This window comes from Barbus barbus (genome assembly GCF_936440315.1).
Source record: "Barbus barbus genome assembly, chromosome: 17".
Lineage (NCBI taxonomy): Eukaryota > Metazoa > Chordata > Actinopteri > Cypriniformes > Cyprinidae > Barbus > Barbus barbus.
Genome location: NC_136745.1, coordinates 21,374,602 through 21,399,168, shown reverse-complemented (window position 1 = coordinate 21,399,168; position 24,567 = coordinate 21,374,602). Strand labels below are relative to the sequence as shown.

The 24,567-nt window shown below is 36.6% G+C and overlaps 1 protein-coding gene across 2 annotated transcripts in view; it reads right to left on the bottom strand.

Moving 5' to 3' along the window:
• The window catches only part of LOC306883381 (E3 ubiquitin-protein ligase RNF130-like), a 47,088-nt gene extending 25,506 nt beyond the window's left edge, over positions 1–21,582 (bottom strand). For both annotated transcript variants that reach the window (XM_079438586.1, XM_079438585.1), the window contains exons 1-3: positions 21,439–21,582; positions 20,702–21,119; positions 1,885–2,079 (exon numbers count right to left, since the gene is read on the bottom strand). In XM_079438586.1, coding sequence (XP_079294712.1) covers positions 1,885–2,079; positions 20,702–20,975 — 469 coding nt within the window. In that variant the 5' untranslated portion in view covers positions 20,976–21,119; positions 21,439–21,582. The remainder of the gene's footprint in view (positions 1–1,884; positions 2,080–20,701; positions 21,120–21,438) is intronic.
• Between the last annotated feature and the right edge of the window lie 2,985 nt (positions 21,583–24,567).

Here is a 24,567-nt window from a genome sequence, read left to right as displayed (position 1 = left end):
GAATCGTGAGGCACCTCAAGATTAACAGCTGGTACATCGAGGTTTGAATCCCATAGGTGGCAGGGGAAAAGGACCCCTGAATAAATCATGCAATCCTGCTATATTTAAACATCTCATCGATCCCATTCTGATAGCGGTGCTGTGACTCACCATCTCCCCTTATCTTTCCCTTTTCGCTGTTCAACCCACCCCTTTAAACATCTTATCACACTTCTGAGAAGCTTTAAGTTGAATCCTATGTGGCCGGTGCATCCTAAACTCTTGGATATGTGCCAAGCTAGAAGTGTGTGTGTGTGGAGAGAGTGCACCTGCAGAGCAACAGTAACTGCACTGGGGGACGGATTCCAGTACGCACAGTCCTTCACCATGTCCGGATGTCCTCAAAAACCAAACCAACAGTCTCTGTCACACTCTTATGGCAGGTTTATAACCCCAAGATAAATTATGAAATACCTACATACATAAACAATTAATCCTGAATGTTCCTGCTCCTCAAGGCTGTTGTTTTTGTTCTATACAACTGAGAATCATCCATATATTTTCTCGTAACATTAAAAAAAGAACAATCCATGAATTAACAACCTCCAGTCCCATCTGCTACTAAAAGCCACACACCTCAAACCACATAAAGAGCAAGCAGCACAGAATGAGTGAGGAAACATTCATACAGGATATGTTCTTGCATTCAGAAACAACTAGACAGAGCACCACATAAATGGAACAGAACACAGAGGTTTTGAGAAGTTTCAAAGCATCTTAAAAATGCACCCATTGTGGAAAACATTTTAAAAATAGTTGCAATGCAACTGTCACAGACATCAGTTTGCATGTGTACGCAGATCAACAGTTTAAAAAAAACTGAGCAAGTCTACCTCAGACAACTTAGTTGTAAAATAAAGTATAATTATATATTCTGAACGTGCAAATGTTAAATAGTACTACTAATGGCTTCACTGTTAGATACGGCAATACTCAAAATAAAATAAAATTAAACTGCGTATTACAATTTTATCTACTATCTGATAGGACTACAATACATTTCAAAAGCATGGTTAATATTACATGCAAGTATTATATACACTTGCATAATTCATATTAAACAATCCATAATGTATTATATGTACCTTGATGTACTGTGGTGGGGGATCTCATGTCCGGTTACAATCTATGTGGTCTGTTTAGTAAACATTAATGGAATGTAATGGCCATTAAAATTACTGTGTCAGCTGTTGCTTTTACCAAAATGCTTTAAAAATAAATAATAATAAAAAAAACAATTTGCTGAGCACGGCAACATTTTCCATCAAACTGTCTGCTGTCCAGTGCACAAAACTCTTCTAGAGTAAGTGACAGCCACACACACACACACACACACACAAACACACACTTTTGACTAGTTGAATTTTGTAGTTAGCTTTACTTTGCAAATTTTGGAGCTGCAAAATAAAACTGTTTTTTATTGAGCTGACAAACACATACATGGTACACACTCTCCCATTTAGTCCTTGGACAAGGATTTTTTCAGATAATGTACCACACTGCATTAAAATCTGCTGCAAGCACTACAAAGACCTTAAAGTAACCGGTCAGGTGCATCTGCTCTGTCATAAAATATCAGATACCACTTCCTATATTTTCAATCAACACAATTGATCCCTTCGGTTAAATAAAAATATCCATTTACATGTACAAACACTCTAAACAAAACTCCTGCATGTTAACATGTAGTGTTAAAATTACTACAACAAGAACAAGCTTTGAGTCCCATCTAAAGGAACTCGCAATAAAAGTTAGAAAAATCTGCATGACATTAAGTGCATGGCACAGATTAGAAGGAGAGAGTTGCATTAGTCATAATGAGAATACATTGATTATGGCGCTCACCTTCATGAGCCATCGTGACTGTGTCCTCTTTGGTGCTGTTATTGTAGATAATGACAGCCGAGGCATTGAAAGCAGCTGCCTTAAGTATCTTCTCCTTGAAGGTGCATTTCCCTCTCTGCATAATGGCCACCCAGTGTGTGGTTTTCGGAGGGACTATGAACCGGGTGGGTGAACAGCAGCCTTGCAAATCCACTGCTAAAAAGGAAAAAAAGAAACAAGGCCTCAATTCTTAATTTACATTTTGTACATTACACACACTCCAATACAAGTGACACTCATTTGCTCATCCTGTCTTGAGTTGCCATTTTCTAAACTTTTTGCAGCAATCTGGAAATATATTAAAAAGACACTGTATTTTACATTTAACTTTATTATACACTTTATTGTACATTCATATTTCACATCAAAAACTATTAATAATTAGGGGTGGAACGGTTCAACTTTTTCACTGTTCGGTTTGTATCGCGGTTTTAAAGTCACGGTTTCGGTACGGTTCGGTATGTTTAGGGAAAAACTATACTGTCAAATAAAAATAAAGAAAATAATAATCTAACTACAAGCAACAGCACAAATAAAAATACAATAGAGTAAAGATACAAATAAAATAACCAGTGATTTTCAGGTTTTTTTTTTTTTTTTTAGGTAGGTCTATAGCATTAGTTTTTAGGTACAGCAATCGAATAAAGTAATCAAATGTAAAACAGCATTGCATATTTGACTGTATAAATTAAATATGAATCTTTATTAAAGTTACACAAGCGATTCAATCAAGAGCAGTGAGTGATTTCTTTGTTGTTGCTGTATGATTAATATTAAGAAAGTGCTCTCACTTTAAGATAATGCACTGATCCAGTGCACTGATACAGTACGTTCAGCCGGCTATGTCTGCTATAGGATACTTACCAAGACAGAATTGTTGTGTGAATTTGTCCATTCAAACACAATACTTCAGAGAGAGCTTAATATTTGCATGCATTCTGAGGCATATTACACATGCGTTGTTAGATTTAAGTTGAACCGCGGTCTTAGCGCGTGCCGAACCGTGTGTGGAGAACCATTCGGTTCGTTTTTTTTTCCAAAAACCGTGCCACCCCTATTAATAATCATGAAATTCTACTGGTCTTGACTTTGAAATTTGGATGTCATCCCAAGACCTGCTGTAGAGTACATCCTTATGCATACACACACACAAAACTGTTTATTATTGTATGCCACAATATTAAGTAACGTTCAAGTCAGTAAGATTTTCTTTATAGAAATTAATACTTTTAAATCACCAAAAGACACATTAATTTGATCAAAAGAGACAGCAAATACATTTATTATGACCAAAAAAAATGTTCCTTTCTATGCAACTTTCTATCCATCGGAAAAATCCTTTAAAAAGGATCACTGATTCCACAAAAAGTATAACGGAGAACAGCTGTTTTCAGCATTGTTAATAAGAAATGTTTTTTGTGCACCAAATCAGCATTAGATTGATTTCCAAAGAATCATGTGATGCTGAAGACTACAGTAATAATTCATAAGCAATCTTATTCATTAACAATCCTAAAGAGATCAACTAAGAATCCACTACAAATCCAACTGGAGGAACTGAATTAGCAGTAGGTTGTGCTTAAACACAGCCTCACTGTGTTCTGTTGACATGCATTTCTGATGAAACTCACATTCACCACCATGACATTTGTGGACTGAAAGCATATCACCAGTAAACTCATTAACGATGTAATTGAGAATGTGGAGGGCTGCTTCCCTCCCTATTTCTTATGCGACTGCTCCATTGACACTGGAGATTATGGAGGCACTCTGATGAGTTGGGCTATGCAAACTAATGCCCTGTCACTTCCAAACACTGACTCATATGTCGAAGCCGCCTGGCCCGCTCTCGAGGAGAGGTGGAACCCCCACAGGGAGGCAGAGCAGGTCACGATAATTGATTGTCTTTAAAAGGTAATGCCAAAGCTTTTGCTTGTTTCAGCACCCAGCCCACCTCCCCAGCCAAGCCCATCATCCTTCCCTCAAGGCATTCTAGTAAGACTTGTGCACTAAACGCAAAACTGCAGAAAGAAATCTCTTTACCATTAGGTCACACACACACACAAATGCATGCACTTTCACATATCTGGGCACGCTCACACAGATACAGAAGATGAAGCAGAATCATATATTCATCAGTTTGCAGCATAACCACTGAGATAATGATGGTGTTTAGGTGTGTGTGTTTACTGGGGTGGAGGAGCAACAGACGAGTCCAGAAGCTAATAATGTTGGTTCACAAGATGATATTGTAGGCCGTATGAGCACAATAATATTAGTATCAGCATGAATGATTCATACAGCTGACCTGCAGCAGCCAATGAGCAGAGCTGAGATACAGTCGTAATTTGATATCGAATCTAATTTTGGCAATTCATATACTGATTTCATGCTTGTGTTCATCAATGCGTGTTCATTAAATGAAAATGTTTAAATAATTAACGTGTTGTAATTGCAGTTAGTACTGAAAGTCCTTTAAGGTCGAGGTTGGTGTTGCATAGTGCATCTCTGACTTTGCAGTGTTATCAGTGCTGAGAGGGCATATTTGGGTTCGTAAGGACTGCTGGTGAAATCTGGTCTTCTATTTGATCTTTCTCCAAATTGCATAAGGTTATATAATGAGCAACTCAATGACATCCCAAAAACTTAGTAAGAACACGCGAAACAATCGGGACGGTTCAGTTCTGCGCTTCAACTTTGACATGGAAATATTCAAACTGTGAAAGTGTGTTCTCAGCATGAGAGGATGAGTCCATTTCACTTCTTGTGGAAAAGGCACTTTCCATGGCAATGAAACAAGATTGGTCAGTGAAAAAGAGAGCTTTAACATCATTTTAAATGTTGATCATCATCCTCAGGAGGTCAAACAATATTATTATGTAGATTTTATTTGTAATTTGTGCAAGTTGCAACCAAGTTCTGAAACCAAACTGCTGAACACATCTAAATACAATTTAAGACCCTGATCTGCACAATTGTCATTTTCTACACCTGTGTTTAATAAATCTGCACTGGCTACCTATAGCTGCTCGCATAAAATTCAAGGCATTAATGTCTGCCTACAAAATCACCCCTGGCTCTGCACCCCTTTACCTAAATTCATTACTTCAGACTTGTGCGCCCTCTCGAAGCTTGCGTTCTGCAAGTGAATGTCGCTTTATTGTGCCATCCCAAAGAGGCACAAATTCACTTTCACAGACTTTTAAATTAAATGTTCCCTCCTGGTGGAATGACCATCTTCAAGAAATGGCTAAAAACACATCTCTTCCATCTTTACTTGACCCTCTAACTCTAGCACTCTCTATTTTAATTCTATTCTTAAAATAAAAAAAATAAAAAAACCTTTTAAACTAACTGCTTGTTTTCATAAAATAAATAAATAACACTCGCTTCTCTAATTTTTTGTATTCTATTTGATCTCCTTTTATTTATTATACAATTAACAAAAGCAAAAAAATGCCTCGTACACTAGCTTGCTCTATTCTTTTTCTATTCTATTCTATTTTATTTTTATTATATAATAAAAAAAAACCTTGCTACATGTACGGCGCTAAGCTAACTGAGACTTGTTATAGCACTATTATTATATGTTATTCACAATACTATTTTGATATGATAATTTGTGTGAACTAATTTGCTCATTCAACATACATCCTTTAGTGAATAATTGTTTGCGGGAATTTCCTGCATTATAAGCTGGGAACCTATGGGAATTGGCAAAATTATTCACAACTTCCACTCCAAAATTCAAGCCCTGAAGTATTTTCATTATTTTATAGGACCATAAGTAACTACAAACCATTGTATGGCTTAAAGGAAAACTCCACTTTTTTGGAAATAGGCTAATTTTTCAACTCCCCTAGAGTAAAACAGTTGAGTTTTATCGTTTTTGAATCCATTCAGCCGATCTCCGGGTCTGGCGGTAGCACTTTTAGCTTAGCTTAACATGGATCATTGAATCGGATTAGACCATTAGCATTTGGTCATCAAAAATTACCAAAGCGTTTCGATAATTTTCCTATTTAAAGCTTGACTCTTCTATGACGAAATTTATGCTGCGTCTTCGTTAAGACGAGATGGGACTAAAATGTTATTTGAGGACTACTGGGCATTCAAAATACATCCTATAGGCTAAGTTAACGGTCTTGTCTTACAAAATGTGCATCTCTGTCATTGGATAAGGGGCGTTTTCCTATCTAGTCTCAGTATGGCAGCCGCAGTGGACGGATATGCTACCAAAACGTGAACTAGCGATCTGAAACAATGGCCTCAGCACCCGAAGGGTTAGATGTGAAGTTTGAAATCATGCTTCCTTGGGCTGTGTAAGCTATTGGACAATAAAATCACCCTTTACAACCAACTACAGTTTTGTGATTAAATTGTTTGTATTTTCCTAACAACATAAATATTAATCAACACAATTATATAAACTGTAAAAACAAATACTTCGAGGAAACATTTAGGAGAGATAGTATTTTATATAAATGTCTAAAATGCCTCCCTCCTCTCCCCTCCTCCCATCTTCCCCTTCAAATTAATAAATCCCCACCATAAGAGTCACCTACGTGGGGAATTCCAAAACTGTACTTGTTTTAAGATTATATCTTGCAATAACTGGAACATGGCAGAAAGGTTGAACTTAATTAAGAGAGTCAATCATGGGTTAATAAGGTTGTACACAAAAGCTACGATCCACCAAAATATAACATTTATGGTATTACATTTTATTAATTAAAATATAATTATACAGAATAAAATATAAATTCGATTTGACAGACTTATGACATTGGCGCATGATTGTTGGATACAACAAGAGTCAACCCTTCTGATGTGAGACAGAATAAAATCCCCTTTTTAAAGAGGACTGCATTATTAAACTGTATCCAATTCATGAAAAATGCCAAAACTCTCCATCTGTCAGAGAACTATGTGAGAAATTCATCAGCAGCAATGCCATCAGTTTGGCTAGTCATCATATGGTAACAACAGCTCAAAGTCCTGGAGAACATAGCACCAAAGAAACAGAAACAAATAAAATCCATACAGTATCATTATCTTTGTAATTTTCTCCTTTCCTTTAGTTTCTCCTAAGAATTAAGTCATCTGCATAAAATATGATACAATTGGTTACTTATCCTTCAGACTAATCCATGATCTTAGGGCAAAAGTGCAGGAATGTGCACACAATTTTAAAAGTATTTTTAATAAGATGTCTTGCTGGAGAATTGAGATGGATTAAACTCTATGTCATATATGTCATCTACAGCAGTGAGAAGTCCTTGTTAAAGTATCTTTTCAGTCTTGCTCTACTTAATACACAACCAGAAATTATTTCAACATAATGACTCATGCTCGACAAGAAGCTACCATACTACCAAGTAAAAGCTGGTAAAATCAGGTTTTTTCTGATCTTAGAAAAGAGAAATAAACAATGTCTGTCTGTTTTCATTATTTCATTGCATTAACATTTAAATGAACTACATGCAAAGCCTGCAAATGGACAAATGCAAAACAAGAAACATTCAAATACAGTTCTCACATGTCCACTCTCTGCTCTCTAGTAAAATGTGGAGAATTTCTAATGCAGAACATGAGATAAAAGTCAATGCAGTCATCCAAATGAGATCCTGTTATGAGGGCTTTGCCGTTACTGCATCATTACTACATCACTCAACCATGTAGCTGCAAAATACACTTACATTTCTTATAAAGAAGACATGAACATAAATATCACAACACGATTCTATTGGAAATGTTATCAGCTGTTCTGGACATGACCCATATTTTCAGAGCCAATAACACTGGTTCAGAAGCTGGTCAAGCAATCTGGCACTAGGTCATTTCCGCCAATCATTAGCTAGGACGAACAGATTGTCTGCAAATCAAATCGGGATCTTGTCCAATAGCTAGTCAGAGCATTATGGTTTTCACAAATTAAATGCAGTGCCGAAGGACATGTGCTTCCTAGAAACCCGTCTCCATTAATTCTAATCAGACGATGTGGGGCATGAGAGTTGATCAGTGCGAGTTTTAAACTGAATTGATCCTGTGTATCTGACCCCAGTCTGCTTGTCACCACCGGGCAGTGGGGACACATCAGCATTAATTATTATTGGTGCATATTTCTAAAGCTACATTACATACAATCAAGTCAACAACTCAGCCATAAACTAAACAAAAGAATTCATGTTGAAAAACAAATGTAAAGCTGCAATTTGATATCTCTGCTATTTCGATATCTGAACTTCCTTAACTTTAATGAATACCAAGTTAAATGCCATCTATACCAGGGGTCATCAACAAAAGGTCTGACAACTAATTTTAGAGGGAAACATACAATTAAAATATGCATTAAAACACAATGCAATATTATGTAAATTTTTGGTGTAAATTGTATATATATAATTAAAATATGATCCAATATCATATGATACTTGGGTATCATGATCATAAATAACTATTGTAATGCCTTTGCATATGTGAACAGCTTGGTCTGAATATACAATGACTTAACAGTCTGCATGCATGAAAAATTAAATCTACATGGAAAAAATAGACAACTGAAGTCACAGACAATTACAAAGCATAGACAATTTGAAAATCTGGAATATTGTACATAACATTGTTACTTCCTGTTGAAAGCACATTATTCACCTTTGCACTACTAATTTTTAGACAAAAAACTCCGAAAACAATCCTAAACGGATACTTCTCAACTAGAAATAAAACAGTTTCAAACATAAAATAAAATCATAAAGTATGTGCAGAACACATCTGCTTCTTTCAAGACAGCCTTCATTTTTATCTTTATTTTTCTAGCTCTAACATTGTCTGCATAACCACGACAGACAACCACGACATGTGCAAGCTTAGGAATGCTAGATACCATCAGCAGAAGCAACAAAATCCTACCATCAGACCAGCTGCACTGCAACCATACAAACATCACAATAACCCATATCTCAGCGAGGTATCTCTCATCTCTCGCTGTGGGAGTCAGAAAGATACCACTTGTTTTTGCAAACCTGAACAGCTGAAACCTGTTCTTATGCTATATCTGAAACAGAATGTGATATTTGCATCACACCAAGAACAATTTTCAGGTTAATCTACAATGAGTAGTTTTAATCACTTTACACAATATTGCATACAGTGCCGATCCTAGACCTCTGGTGGCCCTATGCAAAACTGGAGGGGGGGGTGAAACACATTTGTCCGTGTTTCACTCCGTCTCAATCTCACGGAAAGCACTCGAGAAACAGTATCTCTTCCGCGGCTAAGAAAGCAAGAGACTGTACGACATTCACATTACAAGATTTGACTGATTTTTACACAGAGAACGTGACAGCGCACCGCATTAAAAGAAATGATAATTCATGTTTTCATAACCACTGGTCAAATTCAAAAACGAAGGATCGGCTCTGATTACATAGAGCACACATTAAATTCCAGGAAAAGCTTTCAGACAGATGCCGAGTCATTCATCCAAAGCAGAACTACACAACAGAAAACCCTTTTAGACTGATATGTAGGTCAATCCTCCTGACAGAAGTGCACATGAGAACTGTTGATGATGACAAGGCACATCACATCTGTATTTAAATCTGGGTGCTAAGAAGTAAAGTTTGCAGCAGAAGACATGCTAAAACGAGGGAGAGTATGTATATTATACAGTCGTGGTCAGAATTATTGGCACCCTTGGTAAATATAATCAAAGAAGGCTCTGAAAATAAACCTGCATTATTAATCATTTTCATCTTTTATTTTAAAAAAATAAATCACAAAAATCGAACCTTTATTGAACTAAAACAATTGAAAATGGGGGAAATATCATTATGAAATGTTTCTCAAATACACGCTGGACACAATTATTGGTACCCCTAGAAATTCTTATGAGTAAAATATCTCTGAAGTATATTCCCATTCATATTCACAATTTTGAGCACTCCAGGGTGATTATAAACATAAAATTATGGCTTTCTGTTTCACAGAAATATAAATAGGACGGAAAACAAAGCCCAAATTCCCTTAATCATCCATCACAATGAGAAAAACCAAAGAATATATTTCTGATGTGCAGCAAAAGATAATTGAGCTTCACAAATTAGTGAAGTGGCTTTAAGAAAAGAGCTAGAGCAGTGAAAATTCCCATTTCCACCATCAATTTCAAATCAACATAAAATGTTACGAAACTGCCTGGAAGAGGACGTGTGACTATATCATCCTAATGCACGGTGAGGAGGAGAGTTTGAGTGACTAAAGACTCTTCAAGGATCACAGCTGGAGAATTGCAGAAAATAGTTGAGTCTCGGGGTAAGAAAATCTTAAAAAAAAAATAATTGTCAAACAGCAACTACATCACCACATGGTGTTCAGGAGGGTTTCAAGAAAAATTCTCCTAGCTCATCCAAAAACAAACTCCAGCATATTCAGTTATCAGACATGACTGGAACTTCAAATGGGACTGGCTTCTATGGTCAGATGAAACAAAAAAATGAGCTTTTTAGCAGAAAACACTCAAGATGGGTTTGGTGAACACAGGAATAAAAAGTACCCCATGTGTGATGAAATATTCTGCTGTATTTTTAATGTTGTGGGCCTATATTTCTGCTGGAGGTCCCGAACATCTTGTTTGGATACATGGCATCATGGATTCTATCAAATACCAACAGATAAAAAAAATCTGACGGACTCTGTTAGAAATCTTATAATGGGCCATGTTTGGATCTTCCAACCGGACAATAATCCAAACACAAACCTCAAAAACAACACAAAAATGGGTCACTGAGCACAAAACCAAGCTTCTGCTATGGCCATTCCAGTCCTCTGACCTGAACCCTGTAGAAAATGAGTGAGGTGAACTGAAGAGAAGAAGCACCATCATGGAGATGTGAATCTGAAGGATCTGGAGAGATTCTGGATGAAGGAATGGTCTCTGATCTCTTGTCAGGTGTTATCTAACCTCATTAAGCATTATAGGAGAAAATTTAGAGCTGTTAAACTGGCAAATGGAGGTTTCAAAAAGTATTGAATACAAGGGTGCCATTAATTGTGGCCAATGTGTATTAGAGAAAAAACATTTATTTCATAATGATATTTCCCCCCCATTTTAAATTATTATTATCCAATGAAAGGTTCGATTTTTGTGAATTTTTAAAATAAAAGATCAAAAGGACTAACAATGCAGATTAATTTTCACAGCCTTCTTTGATCACATTTACCATGGGTGCCAATAATTCTCACCAGGACTGTATATTATATATATTAGAGGTGGCATCTGGTACACAGATGTCACGGTTCGGTACGTACCTCGGTTCGAGGTTCACAGTTCGATACGATTTCAGTACAACAGAAGAAATCTACTATGCTCAGTTTTATTTTCATTTAATTTGAACAGACAGTAGTGCAAATTGCAATCTGTTCCACCTAGATGTGAAAATACTAAATATTATTACATGTTATACAGTATATATAAAATCAGTATTGTTTTCATTATATATATACATAAATAAAATGTATATTAGAGCTGTCAAAATTAGCGCGTTAACGCAGGCGATTAATTTTTTTCAGTTTAACATGATAAAAATATTTAACGCCGTTTACGCAGGGGCAGGGCTAGTGTTGGCCACCCCACTCACAACTGCTGCTTCTGTCTCTTTTTTCTTGCCAAATTATTCTCCGAACGTCTTTATGAGCACATCAAACAGGAGACATCAAACAAGCATGGAATACTATACTCGGTGCGCGCTCTTCAATTGCACGCACAAAGGTGCCGGCGCGCGCTGCAGCCTTTATCATCTCATATCAAAGAGCGAAAGAAACGAGTACATGCAATGTCGTGGTCAGTTAAGTCATGAAGGTGATTAAAGCTGCCTTAAAACTGTGCATGTATGTATTAGGCTATATGAGTCACAACTCTGAAATGGATTTCAAAACTGTCCTGGAGCAGCCCAGCACTGTCTCCCTCATCTAACATACCCGATTCAACTAATCAGGGCTGCGTTTCCAAAAAGCATCATAAGCTTAAGTACATCGTAGACCCATTGAAATGGAGCTACGATCAACTTAGGCTTACAATGCTTTTGGGAAAAGCAGCCCAGCTCATTGAATTGGGTCAGAAAAGGTAAAGAGAGTTGAGAGAAAATACGATGCGTGTGAGATCTGTGTCATGTTCGGCAGCGGCAGTTCTTAAAGAAACAGCACCCAAAATAAGATTGTTATTAATACTTATTAATAACATAATAAGTTTACTTAAATTAGAAGTTATTTTATGAAAGTCTAATAAATATAAAAATGGTAACACTTTATAATAACGTCCAGTTATAAGTCATTTATAAGTGATTAGTTAATGATTAACTAATCGTTTACAAAACATTCATAAGCAATTAATAAGTGATATGCTAACAATTTGTGTATGTTTTGTTAATTCATTTAAAAGTCATTTACAAGTAATTAGCTAATGATGAACTAATCATTTACAAAACATGACTATGCATTCATAGATGATTAATAATTGATATGTTAATATTTTTATCTATGTTTTGTAGAATAAGTTTTGAATCATTTACAAGTGATTAGATGATGATGAACTAATCATTTACAAAACATAACTATACATTCACAAATGATTAAGTATATGCTAACAATTTATAAATCTGTCATAAGTTATCTTTAAAAATAGCATCATGAAATAATCAAACAGATCCTTAATGGTTAATAGTTAATAGTTAATATATTATTAATCACTTATAGATCATTGAAATGTCAACATTGTACTATTATCTCAATAAACATTATAAATCATTTACAAAGCTTTCTGCATCCCCTAATCTAAAGTGTAAACTACTCATCAGTTGTAAATGTTTTACAAACTTTATGGTTTCCAGTCGTGTGTGCGTAAATATATATATTTATATATTGAAATTAGTGAAATTAGACAAACTTGGGGGGGCGCATGTCCTAAAAGGTTGAAAACCCCTGATCTACAATCTCAATTAGGAGATAGGTGGCAGTAAAGCACTTATAAGTCTGCGATCCGCCGTAAAGCAAGAAGAAGATGACGACACGTCACGTGCCGGCTGTTGTGTGTACGAGCTCAGGACAGTTGGACCAGGCGGCGGATCAGAGGTAAAAAATTATATAAATATTGTTCAGTTTCTTGCACAGACCGATCATTTTGTGTCTTTAGACCTCAATGTATCGTCATGAGCCACAGGGTTTAATTTGGTTTTGTCTGTGTATGTTTTTTTTTTTCTTCTCTCAAAGCCGTGAGCACCATTGACTGACATTATATGACTGACAGACTGCAACGGTTTGAGTAAAAAAAATAAAAAAAATCTTTATTTGTGTTCTACTGAAGAAATAAAGTCACCTTTATCTTGGATGTCCTGGGGGTAAGCAGATAGACATCACATTTAAATTTTTGGGTGAACTATCCCTTTAATGACATCCTCTACGAGGGAGAGACAATTTGATGAATTCTGGAATGTTTTGAGGTGTCAGTTGGGTTTGTTTCCCTCTGTAACATTCTATCTTGTATGATAAAATTAATTTGTATGACATAAACATTCCAAAAGTTTACACTCTAGTAAGCCAACTCTAATGCTAAATATTAGTACTTTAATATAAAGTATAGCATATTTCTGAAATTATATTTCCAAAATAAACCAATTCTTAAATTAAAACAAGCATGTTACAGAGTTCAAAATGTCCTGCATAACAGGAATTACCTCACTGTCGATAACAAATATTTGGCCTGTTATATTATAAAGTAAGGCTGCAACAAACTATTATTTTAATAATCAATTAATCCATCGATTATTACAATGATTAATCAACTAATCAATGTGGGGAAGTCGTGGCCTAATGGTTAGAGAGTCGGACTCGTCATCCGAAGGTTGCGGGTTCGAGTCCCCGGCCGGCAGGGATTGTAGGTGGGGGAAGTGAATGTCCAGCGCTCTCTCCACCCTCAATACCACGACTGAGGTGCCCTTGAGCAAGGCACCGAACCCCCAATTGCTCCCCGGGCGCCGCAGCATGGCTGCCCACTGCTCCGGGTGTGTGTTCACGGTGTGTGTGTGTATGTGTGTGTGTGTGCATTTGTTCACTACTCACTGCTGTGTGTGTGCACTTGGATGGGTTAAACGCAGAGCACCAATTTCGAGTATGGGTCACCATACTTGACAATACGTCACGACTTTACTTTACTTTAATACTTATTTCTCCAATCAGTGGGCTTTGTTCCATTCTTTAGCTTTTATAATTAGTCAAAATATTGAGTTACACATTTTCTAACTAAATAAAACAAGGTAATCACTTCAGCTTTTTAAAAAAATTCAAAATTATATTATTATTGTACAATTACAATTATCTTTTACAATACAAAAATACATTTGACACACAAAATGAGATGACAGACATAGAGACTCTCATTCTCCATTTAATTAACTGTATGAAAAAAAAAACTAATTGACTGATGCATCATTCTCTTTTTGTAAGTCATATGGATATGGAACAAAATAAAGGTAAGTGATAAGACATTTTATTTTTGGATACATAATTTTATTCACACCATTAACTCTCTTAAAACACTTTGTAGTGTTATAGGAATTGAAACAGTCCTGGGCTTTAATCTGCAAACTAACTATCATTTTAATGTAGTAATATGTTTTATTATTGATTGATTGCATTCACTATTAAAACAGATTTTATCACTAACTAGCTCTACACTGCAGAGCTGCTTAGTAACTATAGTGATCCTAACTGAACGCGACACTGACACTTTGTTATATTTAATACTGTAAAGCTGCTTATATTATTGTATAAAGCGCTACATAAATAAACGTGACTGGAGTGCTGATTGAAGAGCTGTTACAAAAATATCCAAATCGCTATGATCAGATGCTTTTTTAATGGCTGTTTTCACACCTCTGACAGTTTTGCTGCATGCATTTCGAGGAAAGCATGCAGCACATATTTATATAATCCTATAAACGCCGCTCTCTGCAGCATCTGGTTCATCTGCGTTTGCATTCCATTACAGTCACACGTTACAGCACTGCACTGGTCAAACTGCATTATTGCAGGCTCTTATATTGGGTCACATGAGATCAAACGACTACTCGACAATGAAAATTTGTCAAACATTTTTTATTGTCAACAACGGTCGAAATGTCGACTAATCGTTCAAGCCGTAGCATAAAGTATTTCACTCAGCAGAAATTGTTTAATGAACAGATCACTACATTTTCTCTGATGCAAACATGCATGTACACGCAAGTGCTGTTCTATGCTGTGGTAGTAAAACCAAAGGGACAAAAACATAGTAAAATATGAGCAGCTTGTGCCTTCTCCAAGTGTCTTTCGTAGAACTTGGTGGCAAATTTTTGAGAACTCCAAATGTCTTGTGATACAGAGCAGAAAGAACTAAGGTTCAGCTCAAGCAATCGCTAACTGCACGGAGACTTTAAGGGATAATTTAAAGTGCTTCTTCAAAAACAAATAAAATCTACCATAATGTTATTACAGACATGTTCAGAAGAGCCACAAAACCCATTAAGCATTTTTGTGAATATCAACCTGGTTTACAGTAAATCTTTACCGGATCACTACAAACTAGGTTCAGACACGATACTAATTTGATCCTCTGCAGCTCATCTCCTAACATTGTGTTCATCTCAAATAAGAATACATTACCCCATGCACACGCACCCACACCGAGGAAAATCATGGGTATTAAGAAAAACAAAGGCAGCCAATTTACTTCCTCAACCCTGCTGGCCCTCTCCAACCTGACTTCATATGACAACAACACCACTGCAATCAATGTCCCAACATTACTCCAGCTTACATTTCCTGCCTGGATCAATTAGAAGCATATGGCACGTCACATGGTTCCTGTACGTTCTTTCATCTGTTTCTTTCAACAAATGGAGTTTTCTGTTCTTCTTTGGGTAATAGCAAATCAATTAACTGTTTACACGTCACGTGAGACTTTAAAAAAAAAAAAACTCTCACACTCCAACCTGCAGTTAACTTCAACTGATTTAACCCATAAAACTTTTTGTTGGTATAAACTAACATATTTAAGTTCATTCAAAGATATTAAATAATAGTTTAAATTTTATTGAGATATTAAAATTTTTAGGTTACCATTTTGTTCCTGCACTTTAAAGGATTACTTCATATATTTATAGAAAAATGTGTGGATTACTTGTGGTTTATTGTGATGTTTTTATCAGCTATCTGATGGCACCCACTCACTGCAGAAGATGCATTGGTGTAATGCTAAATTTCTCCAAATATAAAGAAACAAACTCATCTACACCTCGGATGGTACGAGTCTGAGAAATTGGTCAGAACGTTTTTATTTTTGGGTGAACTAAGCTATTTCTTTAAGAAGGATAGGAAGGAAAAAAATTGAAATGTCTTAACAATATGAGATGGAATGCTTCAAACAAACATTATTGTATGAAAAAACTCCAATTTAATATCCAATATCTGTGAATATAATTTTTATGGGATACCACTCTAACCACTATCTTTCTCTTCTTATAGTATCTTCAACATGAAAGAAACTGAAATAAAGAAAAACCTATATGAGAAAAGAAACACGTACAGATAGTGTAGGTTCAAGTTTATATCTCTAACTAACTTTTTAAATGACACAAATAATACTTTCAATCTACACAAACTCTACAGGAAGTATTAGCCTACTTGATAAAGATGGACCATGGGGTCACTTGCCCATTGGTGCACATGACCTGGAGCGAATCTAATTAGCCCTTATGTTGGGGTCATTTACTATGCCATTTGGGCTTGTTCAAGCGTCATAAATCCCTATGCACTGGGAATCAAGCTACAGGATGCTTATGACCACAAATATGCATCACTTCCCACTGGCCACAGTCTTGTTTGAGGCTGCTACAGTATCTCTTTGGCTTGATGCTTCATGTCTGATTGGGGGCTTTGCTGGACTGGCTTTTATTGGACACTAAGTTACCTCTGCATATTGGCAGGTGATTTTCTGTCTCACTACCCATTAGCTAAGTGTGGTTTGTTATGTTGCCAGACCCCTAATGATAGGAGCAGCTGGTGGGGAAACTGAGAGAATTGAGTGAAAAAGAAAATGGTGAGTCACAAGACCTGCACTCCTTCTATCTGATCTCCTTTTCTCTCTTTCAATGGGATGAACTAAGAGCTAATATTAGATCATATTTTTGGGTTCACCACCTTGTTTAGACTGATGAGCCACCGGTAAGCTATATGAGGGGCAGGAGAAGAGATAAACAGAGGTCAGTCGAATACATTGAGGTCTCCTGAGGAAATATAATCTTGAAGCAGTCAAAAAGGAAGCAGGGAGATGCTTGTTTTTTTCTGTATAAGACAGGCTCACTGAGGCTTATAGTGACTTAGTAGTTTTTCAAAGACAAATACTGCACAATCTTATGTTCTGTTTAGTGCCGGAGCTCAAACGTTATTGGTGATTGACAGTTATCAAGGTTCAGCAACTGCTTTCAAAAACCTGTTCTTTGATGGTTTATAAGTGAAATGAAAGCAAATAAGGATGGACTGATCGGTATCAGCCGATATTTGTCTTAAACCTGTGATCTGCCAAATGTTGAACGTACTTAAATTCAGGGCTTTTTAAGTGCAGCATGCACACATTGCAGGGATGAATGCGTTTACGGCTGTTTGCATTTAGAAATATAAATGTTAAACACGTATGAATTGCGATATGCCCAGTTTCAAGATTAACTACCGTAATTCTGTAGATACTATGACCAGTTAGTGAGTAGTGACAGAAAAAAATGCTAATAAATGGACAATTAATGGAAACCCCAAAGTTAAAAATACAAATCGGAGTGTGCTTGATGTAACATGGGTGGCGGCAGACAGACGGTATATGCGTTAATATTAAATAACAAATTAGAATAATAAGAACTTTCTCAAAAACAGCACATAGGCTATTACTATTACTATCATTATTTCAGTCAAACTTAAAACCACCATCAAACTATTTTTATCCTTATTTTGGTGCATATCTGAGTTATATCTATGTCCATGTTGGCTGAATCATTGCCATTTGTTAATTCCTACTACAAGGGCACATAAATAAATAAAAAATATTGATGTGCACAAATAAATAATTTATAATAAATATTCCATAAAATACAAGAATTGTCCAATTTGATTTTGTTCTGATTTCAATTTTGAGTTTTTCAATTTCATATAAAATATGGCATTTTTCTGTATCAAACAGAGGTCATTTTAAACTATGTATCCATGTATTGCCCACTGTGGAGAATCACAATCAGTTTAATTAGTGTTATTTAACACTCCAAAAGACTATGTGACAAAAACAAGCCAAACCCACGAGAGAGAGAGAGAGAGAGAGAGAGAGAGAGAGAGAGAGAGAGAGAGAGAGAGAGAGAGAGAGAGAGAGAGAGAGAGAAAGAAAGAGAGAAAGAAAGAAAGCATCCTGGTCTGAAAGTGATTAGAGTAACAGAGGAAGTGGGTCTTACTGCTTTATGTCAGGACTCTGGACTCTTTTTACAAAATCTTATGCTAAGAATCATTACTTTGCCTCAGATCCAATTGAGATGGCAATAAAAGAAGCAGAATAACTTGTGTAAGTTTAGCTTTAGATTTACTGTACACACTTACTTTTAAATGATGGAATGTCTTCTTTAGCTATTGTCTTTTTGGGGGTAGTATCTTTCCTCACTTTAAACGGGGGGATGGATGTGCTAATGTCCTTGAGAACATATTTCACATTAAATATAGAGCCCGGTGTCCCTGTTCCAGCTCCTGACTGGATCAGGATTAATGACCTCCACTGGGTTCACTGGCATAATGACCAGTAGGTCAGACAACTGCCTCAGGTCAATTCAACACACTAAGTTAACTAGAACAGCTTGCAAGCTAAAATTGGTACAAGGAGGAACGGACACACGACAGAAAACTGCCCTGCTGAACTCATCAAAAACAAGCCTTGAAAACAGAACTCAAAATCTGTGATCAGCAGTATGGACCGCAATGGTTGATATCGACATATTCATCTTCCTTAGTCTTACCACAATGGCACTAAACCAAGTCAAAGTGCCCAGCACCTCAATAAGCATTCTAATGGTGCTATAAATATTGATTAATAATTGATTTACAGAGAATCTCAGTCTGAAGGATTTCTGGTGATTTCTGAGCATCCTGTAACCTGAACAAGCAGAGTATAAATGAACAACTGGGATAGAGAGGGAGAGAGAAATTTACATCCGAACACTGGAAGACGACACCAGCCAGCCTAAGAATGATTATAGATACTGCACTTCCCTCAAGCCATTCAATACATACAAGAGGATTTAGGAAAAAGTAAATGATTCAGCAAAATTTTGAATAACAAGTCCAGCTAATGGAGATGAATTTGCCTAAATGTGTCAGCTAAAAAAAGGGAGATTAATAAAGACAGCAGCCATGGCAATGCAAAGAGCAACTTTGGCCTCAAAGAGCATGGACGGTACTGGGATTATTAAACACGAGTTTGCTAAGCAATAGCGCAACATTGGCTGGCATCAAGCGGGCCTTAAACATGCTCTGAGACACAAGAGCTGCTAATTTAGTGCAGAGGAGGGCAAGGGATGGATTACTGTTATTGCAAACAAAGCAAGCCACACTTGTGTCCCTTACCTCCTACGTCACTGACTTTTCAGAACAGAGCACAAAGTGGTGTAGGGCCTCTTCAGGGGAGGTTATGTAAGTATATTGTACAAAGTGTGTAGTTTTTTTTACTGAATCATTACAAGAGAATCAGCCAAAGCAGGGCAGCTGACTATCCACAAGGGGTCATACAGACAGCAACTGTCAGTATCAAGTGTAAGAAAATGAAGAAACTCCACTGAACGACCAGCAGAATTTTTCTGAAGCTTTTTAATGTAGGAAATATTCAACATCAGTTTTCTCCTATCTTTGTGCACAACAGAGGAAATGACACGACAGTCATGTGAAGATGTCAAATATCACAGGAAGTTTCTGATCTGCAAGCCCACACTTTACTAAAATTACTTTCAAAATTGTTCCATTTCATAAAGCAAGATGGATTTTAAAATACTTGCAAATGTGAAAAAATAAAACAAACATAAAAACATATTGGGTTCACCATGTAGACAAAATACATTATCAACATGCAAATACATTATCAACAAGGTCCTGTGCAAGGTTTCTAGCTGGTTTGGATTAGTTAGCTCAACCTGGTCATTAGCTGGTAATTTACTGGCCCAAGATGATCTATGAATATATTCCATGCCTAAGACAGTTTAAAAGATGGTCTCTCAGCCTAACCAACCATGGTTTCACTAGGGGTTTGGGAATTTTTTCAGCCAGTGTGGTTTTAAGTTCATTTGGCCGCATAGGATGACAAGGGCTGCGTTTCACAAAAGTATATTAATCTTAAATTGATCGTAGCTCCATTGGTTTCAACTGGTCTACGGTGCATTTAAGCTTACGATGCTTTAGGGAAGAGCAGCCCAGTTCACCTAGACTAGGAGACCAGAGAGGACCTGCAAACCATCTCAAGACTGTTTCAAGATGCCCTTTCCCTCAAAAGGGTTGCTTAATAAGAGTTGCTATTAACTAATAAGTGAAGAGCTGTAAAGCAATTTTTTTGCACGCCTGTTTAAAAAAAAAAAAAAAATATATATATATATATATATATATATATATATATATATATATATATATATTTATATATTTATACATACACATACACATACACACACACACTCACCACCATTAACTGCAGCGGGTGCGATCACGATCCCCTTCGCCTCTGTTTTGGGGGAATTCTGCCCGTAGCGCCCGTCATTCTTCGTCACCATCTGTTTAGGATTGCCTTTATGGTCCAAAACGGTGGCGTTGACCGTGGCGCTATAATAATCCTCCTTGTTCACCATAGTTTTGTCGGCACCGATAGACAGCGTACACCTGGGCGAGACGAAGGCGAGGAGGAAGGCAAGAAGGCAGCTGCTGCATGACGCCGGCGCGGCCAATCTCTTCAGCATCTTCGGCAATGTCTTCACCGATCAACGCAACCCGACTCTGCGAATCTTTCTATGGTCAGCGCTCTGTCTCAAGAGCCCTCATGTAAACATACTGTCCTCCTCTCAAGCCACAGCGTTCATATGAAGAGCCATGCGGCGCTTCCCCTGATAGACAGAAAGAAGGAAAGGGTAACGTTAGATAGATTTCTCGACGTTACTGACTTTGCGATGACAACCAAACGCGTATTTCACCAGAGAGGCTTGGGTTCCCGGTTTGGTTTTATTACAGGCGGTTAAGCTTGTCTACAGGTCCTTTAACTAGTACACAGGCTGTTAACGACTGTTAAAGGCAACAACTGTAACGTTATCTCTTCTGCTGTCAGGACCGCTTTGTTCGTGCAACCAGCTGCTATGCAACAAAAACACCTTTCCTCACGAGCTGAGATTTGATTTACTTAAAAAAGGTTCTGACGTGATATCTTACCTGCTCGGTCGCTTCCACCAGTATTATTTACAGTCAGACTCTCTTTGTTGTGATATTTCACAGCGCCGTGGCTCGTTCGGCCATAGGCACACGTTGCTGTTCTGCTGTTCTGTCCTTCTCGCGAACACTGAGCCTCACGCGTGTGCGCATGCGCGGCGCGGCGCAGCGCGTCTCTCGCACTGTGAGCTCAGATCAGTGGGAGGGAAAGACAGGGCCACATCACCATCATCTCTGATGCATATTCTGGGCCTTAATCACTCATTTACTACCAGTCGTAGCATTTGTGGCCGTTTACTTTTACATTTGAAGAGTCTACAGTTCACAAGGAGTTGCATTAAATGTGTATTAGAGGTTATGTATGCTATTTTATAAATAATTTCTATATTGCTAGTAATCAGAGCTGTTTCATTCCAGTTTGGTCATCTGGAAGATGATGTTTATGAAAAGAAGCATGCAAAGCACAATACAGTACTGATGATGTTATTGATGCAACTTCCAAATTTGGTAGCCTGGATAAAGGCACTTTTAATATATTGCTCTGTAAAGATTAATATTTGTGACCCTGGACTACAAAACCAGTCATAAGGGTCCATTTTTTTAAATGAGATTTATAAATCTGAAAGATGAATGAATAAGCTTTGAACTGCCTTCTGTACTGTTCTCTGAGGTCACTTAGTTACAATGTTATCAAGATTATATCAAAAAATATAATTATTTAGAAATAATAAGCTATTTGTCTGTTCTTTTTTTAACACCCCTCATCAGAACGCTCTGTCTGAATGGCAGATTGTAGACTCGGAAGTAAACGCCCACTGCTAAGATTGGCTAACAGTTGTGTATGTTTGACATTGTACATTCCTCACAGATGGACGCTGCTGTGATTTATGTCAAAAATGCATAAATAGCTACAAAAATGCACATCAAACGGTCTTTAAGAAGAGACAAAGCAATAGTGACCGTGTAATGAAAACAGTTACTTTTAGTCTTTTAGTTTCTATCTTTTTGAAAATCCCACGTCAAATTGTGCCTTGCTTGTAAATGAATCTGTAAAATGAAATAAAGTTCATGCACTCTTTTCTAATGTTGGGATCAGAACAAAGGCAACACAAACACTGTTTTTCCACAACTTGGCACTGCACAGCAAATTGTTAACTTCAGAGCCATCTTTATCGTTTGGTTTCTGCATAGACCGGGGCCTGTACCATGATGGTAGATTAACAAATTCAGAGTTGACAAAACTAAACCACTCCAATCCGGCTTTGTTGGTACCATCATGCTGATCATCAACTTTCTTTGTCAATTCAAGCTTTGATCCTGAGTTTGTGGAGAACATGGATGTGTGACATCACTGGCAAACAGCCAATCACGAGCCTTGTTTAAAGGTTTTGCTAAAGGATAAGAGATTGAAGAATATGATGAATTTAAATGCATTTCAAATGAAAAAAAAGTACTTGTTCATGAAAGAGGACAAATAAAATAATTGATCTTGCTTTATCAGTGCAGTCACAAGTGAAACTTGTTAAGTTAGTTTATATAGTAGGAAATATACAGCGATAGAGACTCGAACATGTAAGGTCACGTAGTCATTTTTAAAGCATTATCTATATTACAGAAGATCATATATATATTAACATTAACTTAAAATAAATGATTTATAATAACTGTTAAACTAAAATTGCTTGTATGTAATGGAATAATAATAATATAAATCATATAAAATAACAAAATTTTTGGTTTTGGCCAGCCAAATTTTTTTTAGTACTAGTGACCTTTAATTTGGATCAAGAGAAACTGGGGGAGTGACTTTTTTGTGTCAGACATGTGTCACTTTGCTCAAATCTGATTGTTCCAATCTCAGTTTGAGATCTCTAACCCAGAGCAGGTTAGCCGTGGAGTGTAAATTACCATGGTAATGAACATGGCTAAAAGCCAAGCTACTTTCATGATACCTAAAACCCAGGATTGGTGCAAACTAAACTGAAACTTACCTGGCTAGCCAGCTAGTCCGGCTTCATGGTACAGGCCCCTGCACGTTTGCCTCTCTGGTAAACACTACATGAGCAAATCGGTGGGCGGGGTTAAACAGGCAGTGATGTTGATCTTATTCTGCAGAGGCGGTGCTTATCCACACTATTACATCATAGAGTAGAACATTCCAAAAGCTGCCATTTTGGCAGGCTGCCTTCAATATAAGTTGTTTAGACTAACAACAGTTTTGAGTTCTGAAACTTACATGTTTTTTTAATACAATGACCAAAAGATCAAGGGAACTTTGGTTTCTCAGTTCATGAGCCCTTTAAATAAGTAACAGTAACACTTTACAATAAGGCTTGTTAACATTAGCTATACATTAGCTAAACTAACAATATTGCTTTCAGAATTTTCTTCATATTTAGCACTGTTAGTCAGTAAAAAGGCAATTGTTAATTGTTATTGATTTTTAAAGTGCATTTGAACTTTGAAGTAACAACTCTGATTTAAAAAATGTAGTACCCTAAATGTGAGAAATTAACCTAATGAACAATACAGCATTTAATCTTGGATAATGTTACTTTTTGTGTTATGATAATCAATTTGACATTGTATTCTTAATTTTTAAGTCATTTTGGATAAAAGCATCTACTAAACAAATAAAGGAATAAGTTAACTAGTTAAGTAATGTTAAATGGATCATTATTGTAAAGTGTTACCCATAACTACTTGATTCACATTATTAAATTGTGTTACATGTTAATTGTTTGCAGTCATGCATATTGTTTTATTTGGTTATCTAAGTGAAATGCATGCAGTCACTTAGCTAGGAACAATTTGTGACTAAATGGGTTAAGTAATATTTATGGTGCCTGCAGAACATTTGCTACACCTGGCTGCATCTGTATAGCCAGATGGTTTGAACGTGCACTGGACAACAAATCCAGCTCACAGTCTATGAGGCTTTTCTCTTTTCTTTTCTTTTCTTTTCTTTTCTTTTCTTTTCTTTTCTTTTCTTTTCTTTTCTTTTCTTTTCTTTTCTTTTCTTTCCACAATATAGCAAACAAATCCATACTTAATCTTGACACATCAGCAGTAGATACAAGAATCCCATATCATATTAGTTCCAACTTTATTGTCCATAATTTCACCTTTAAA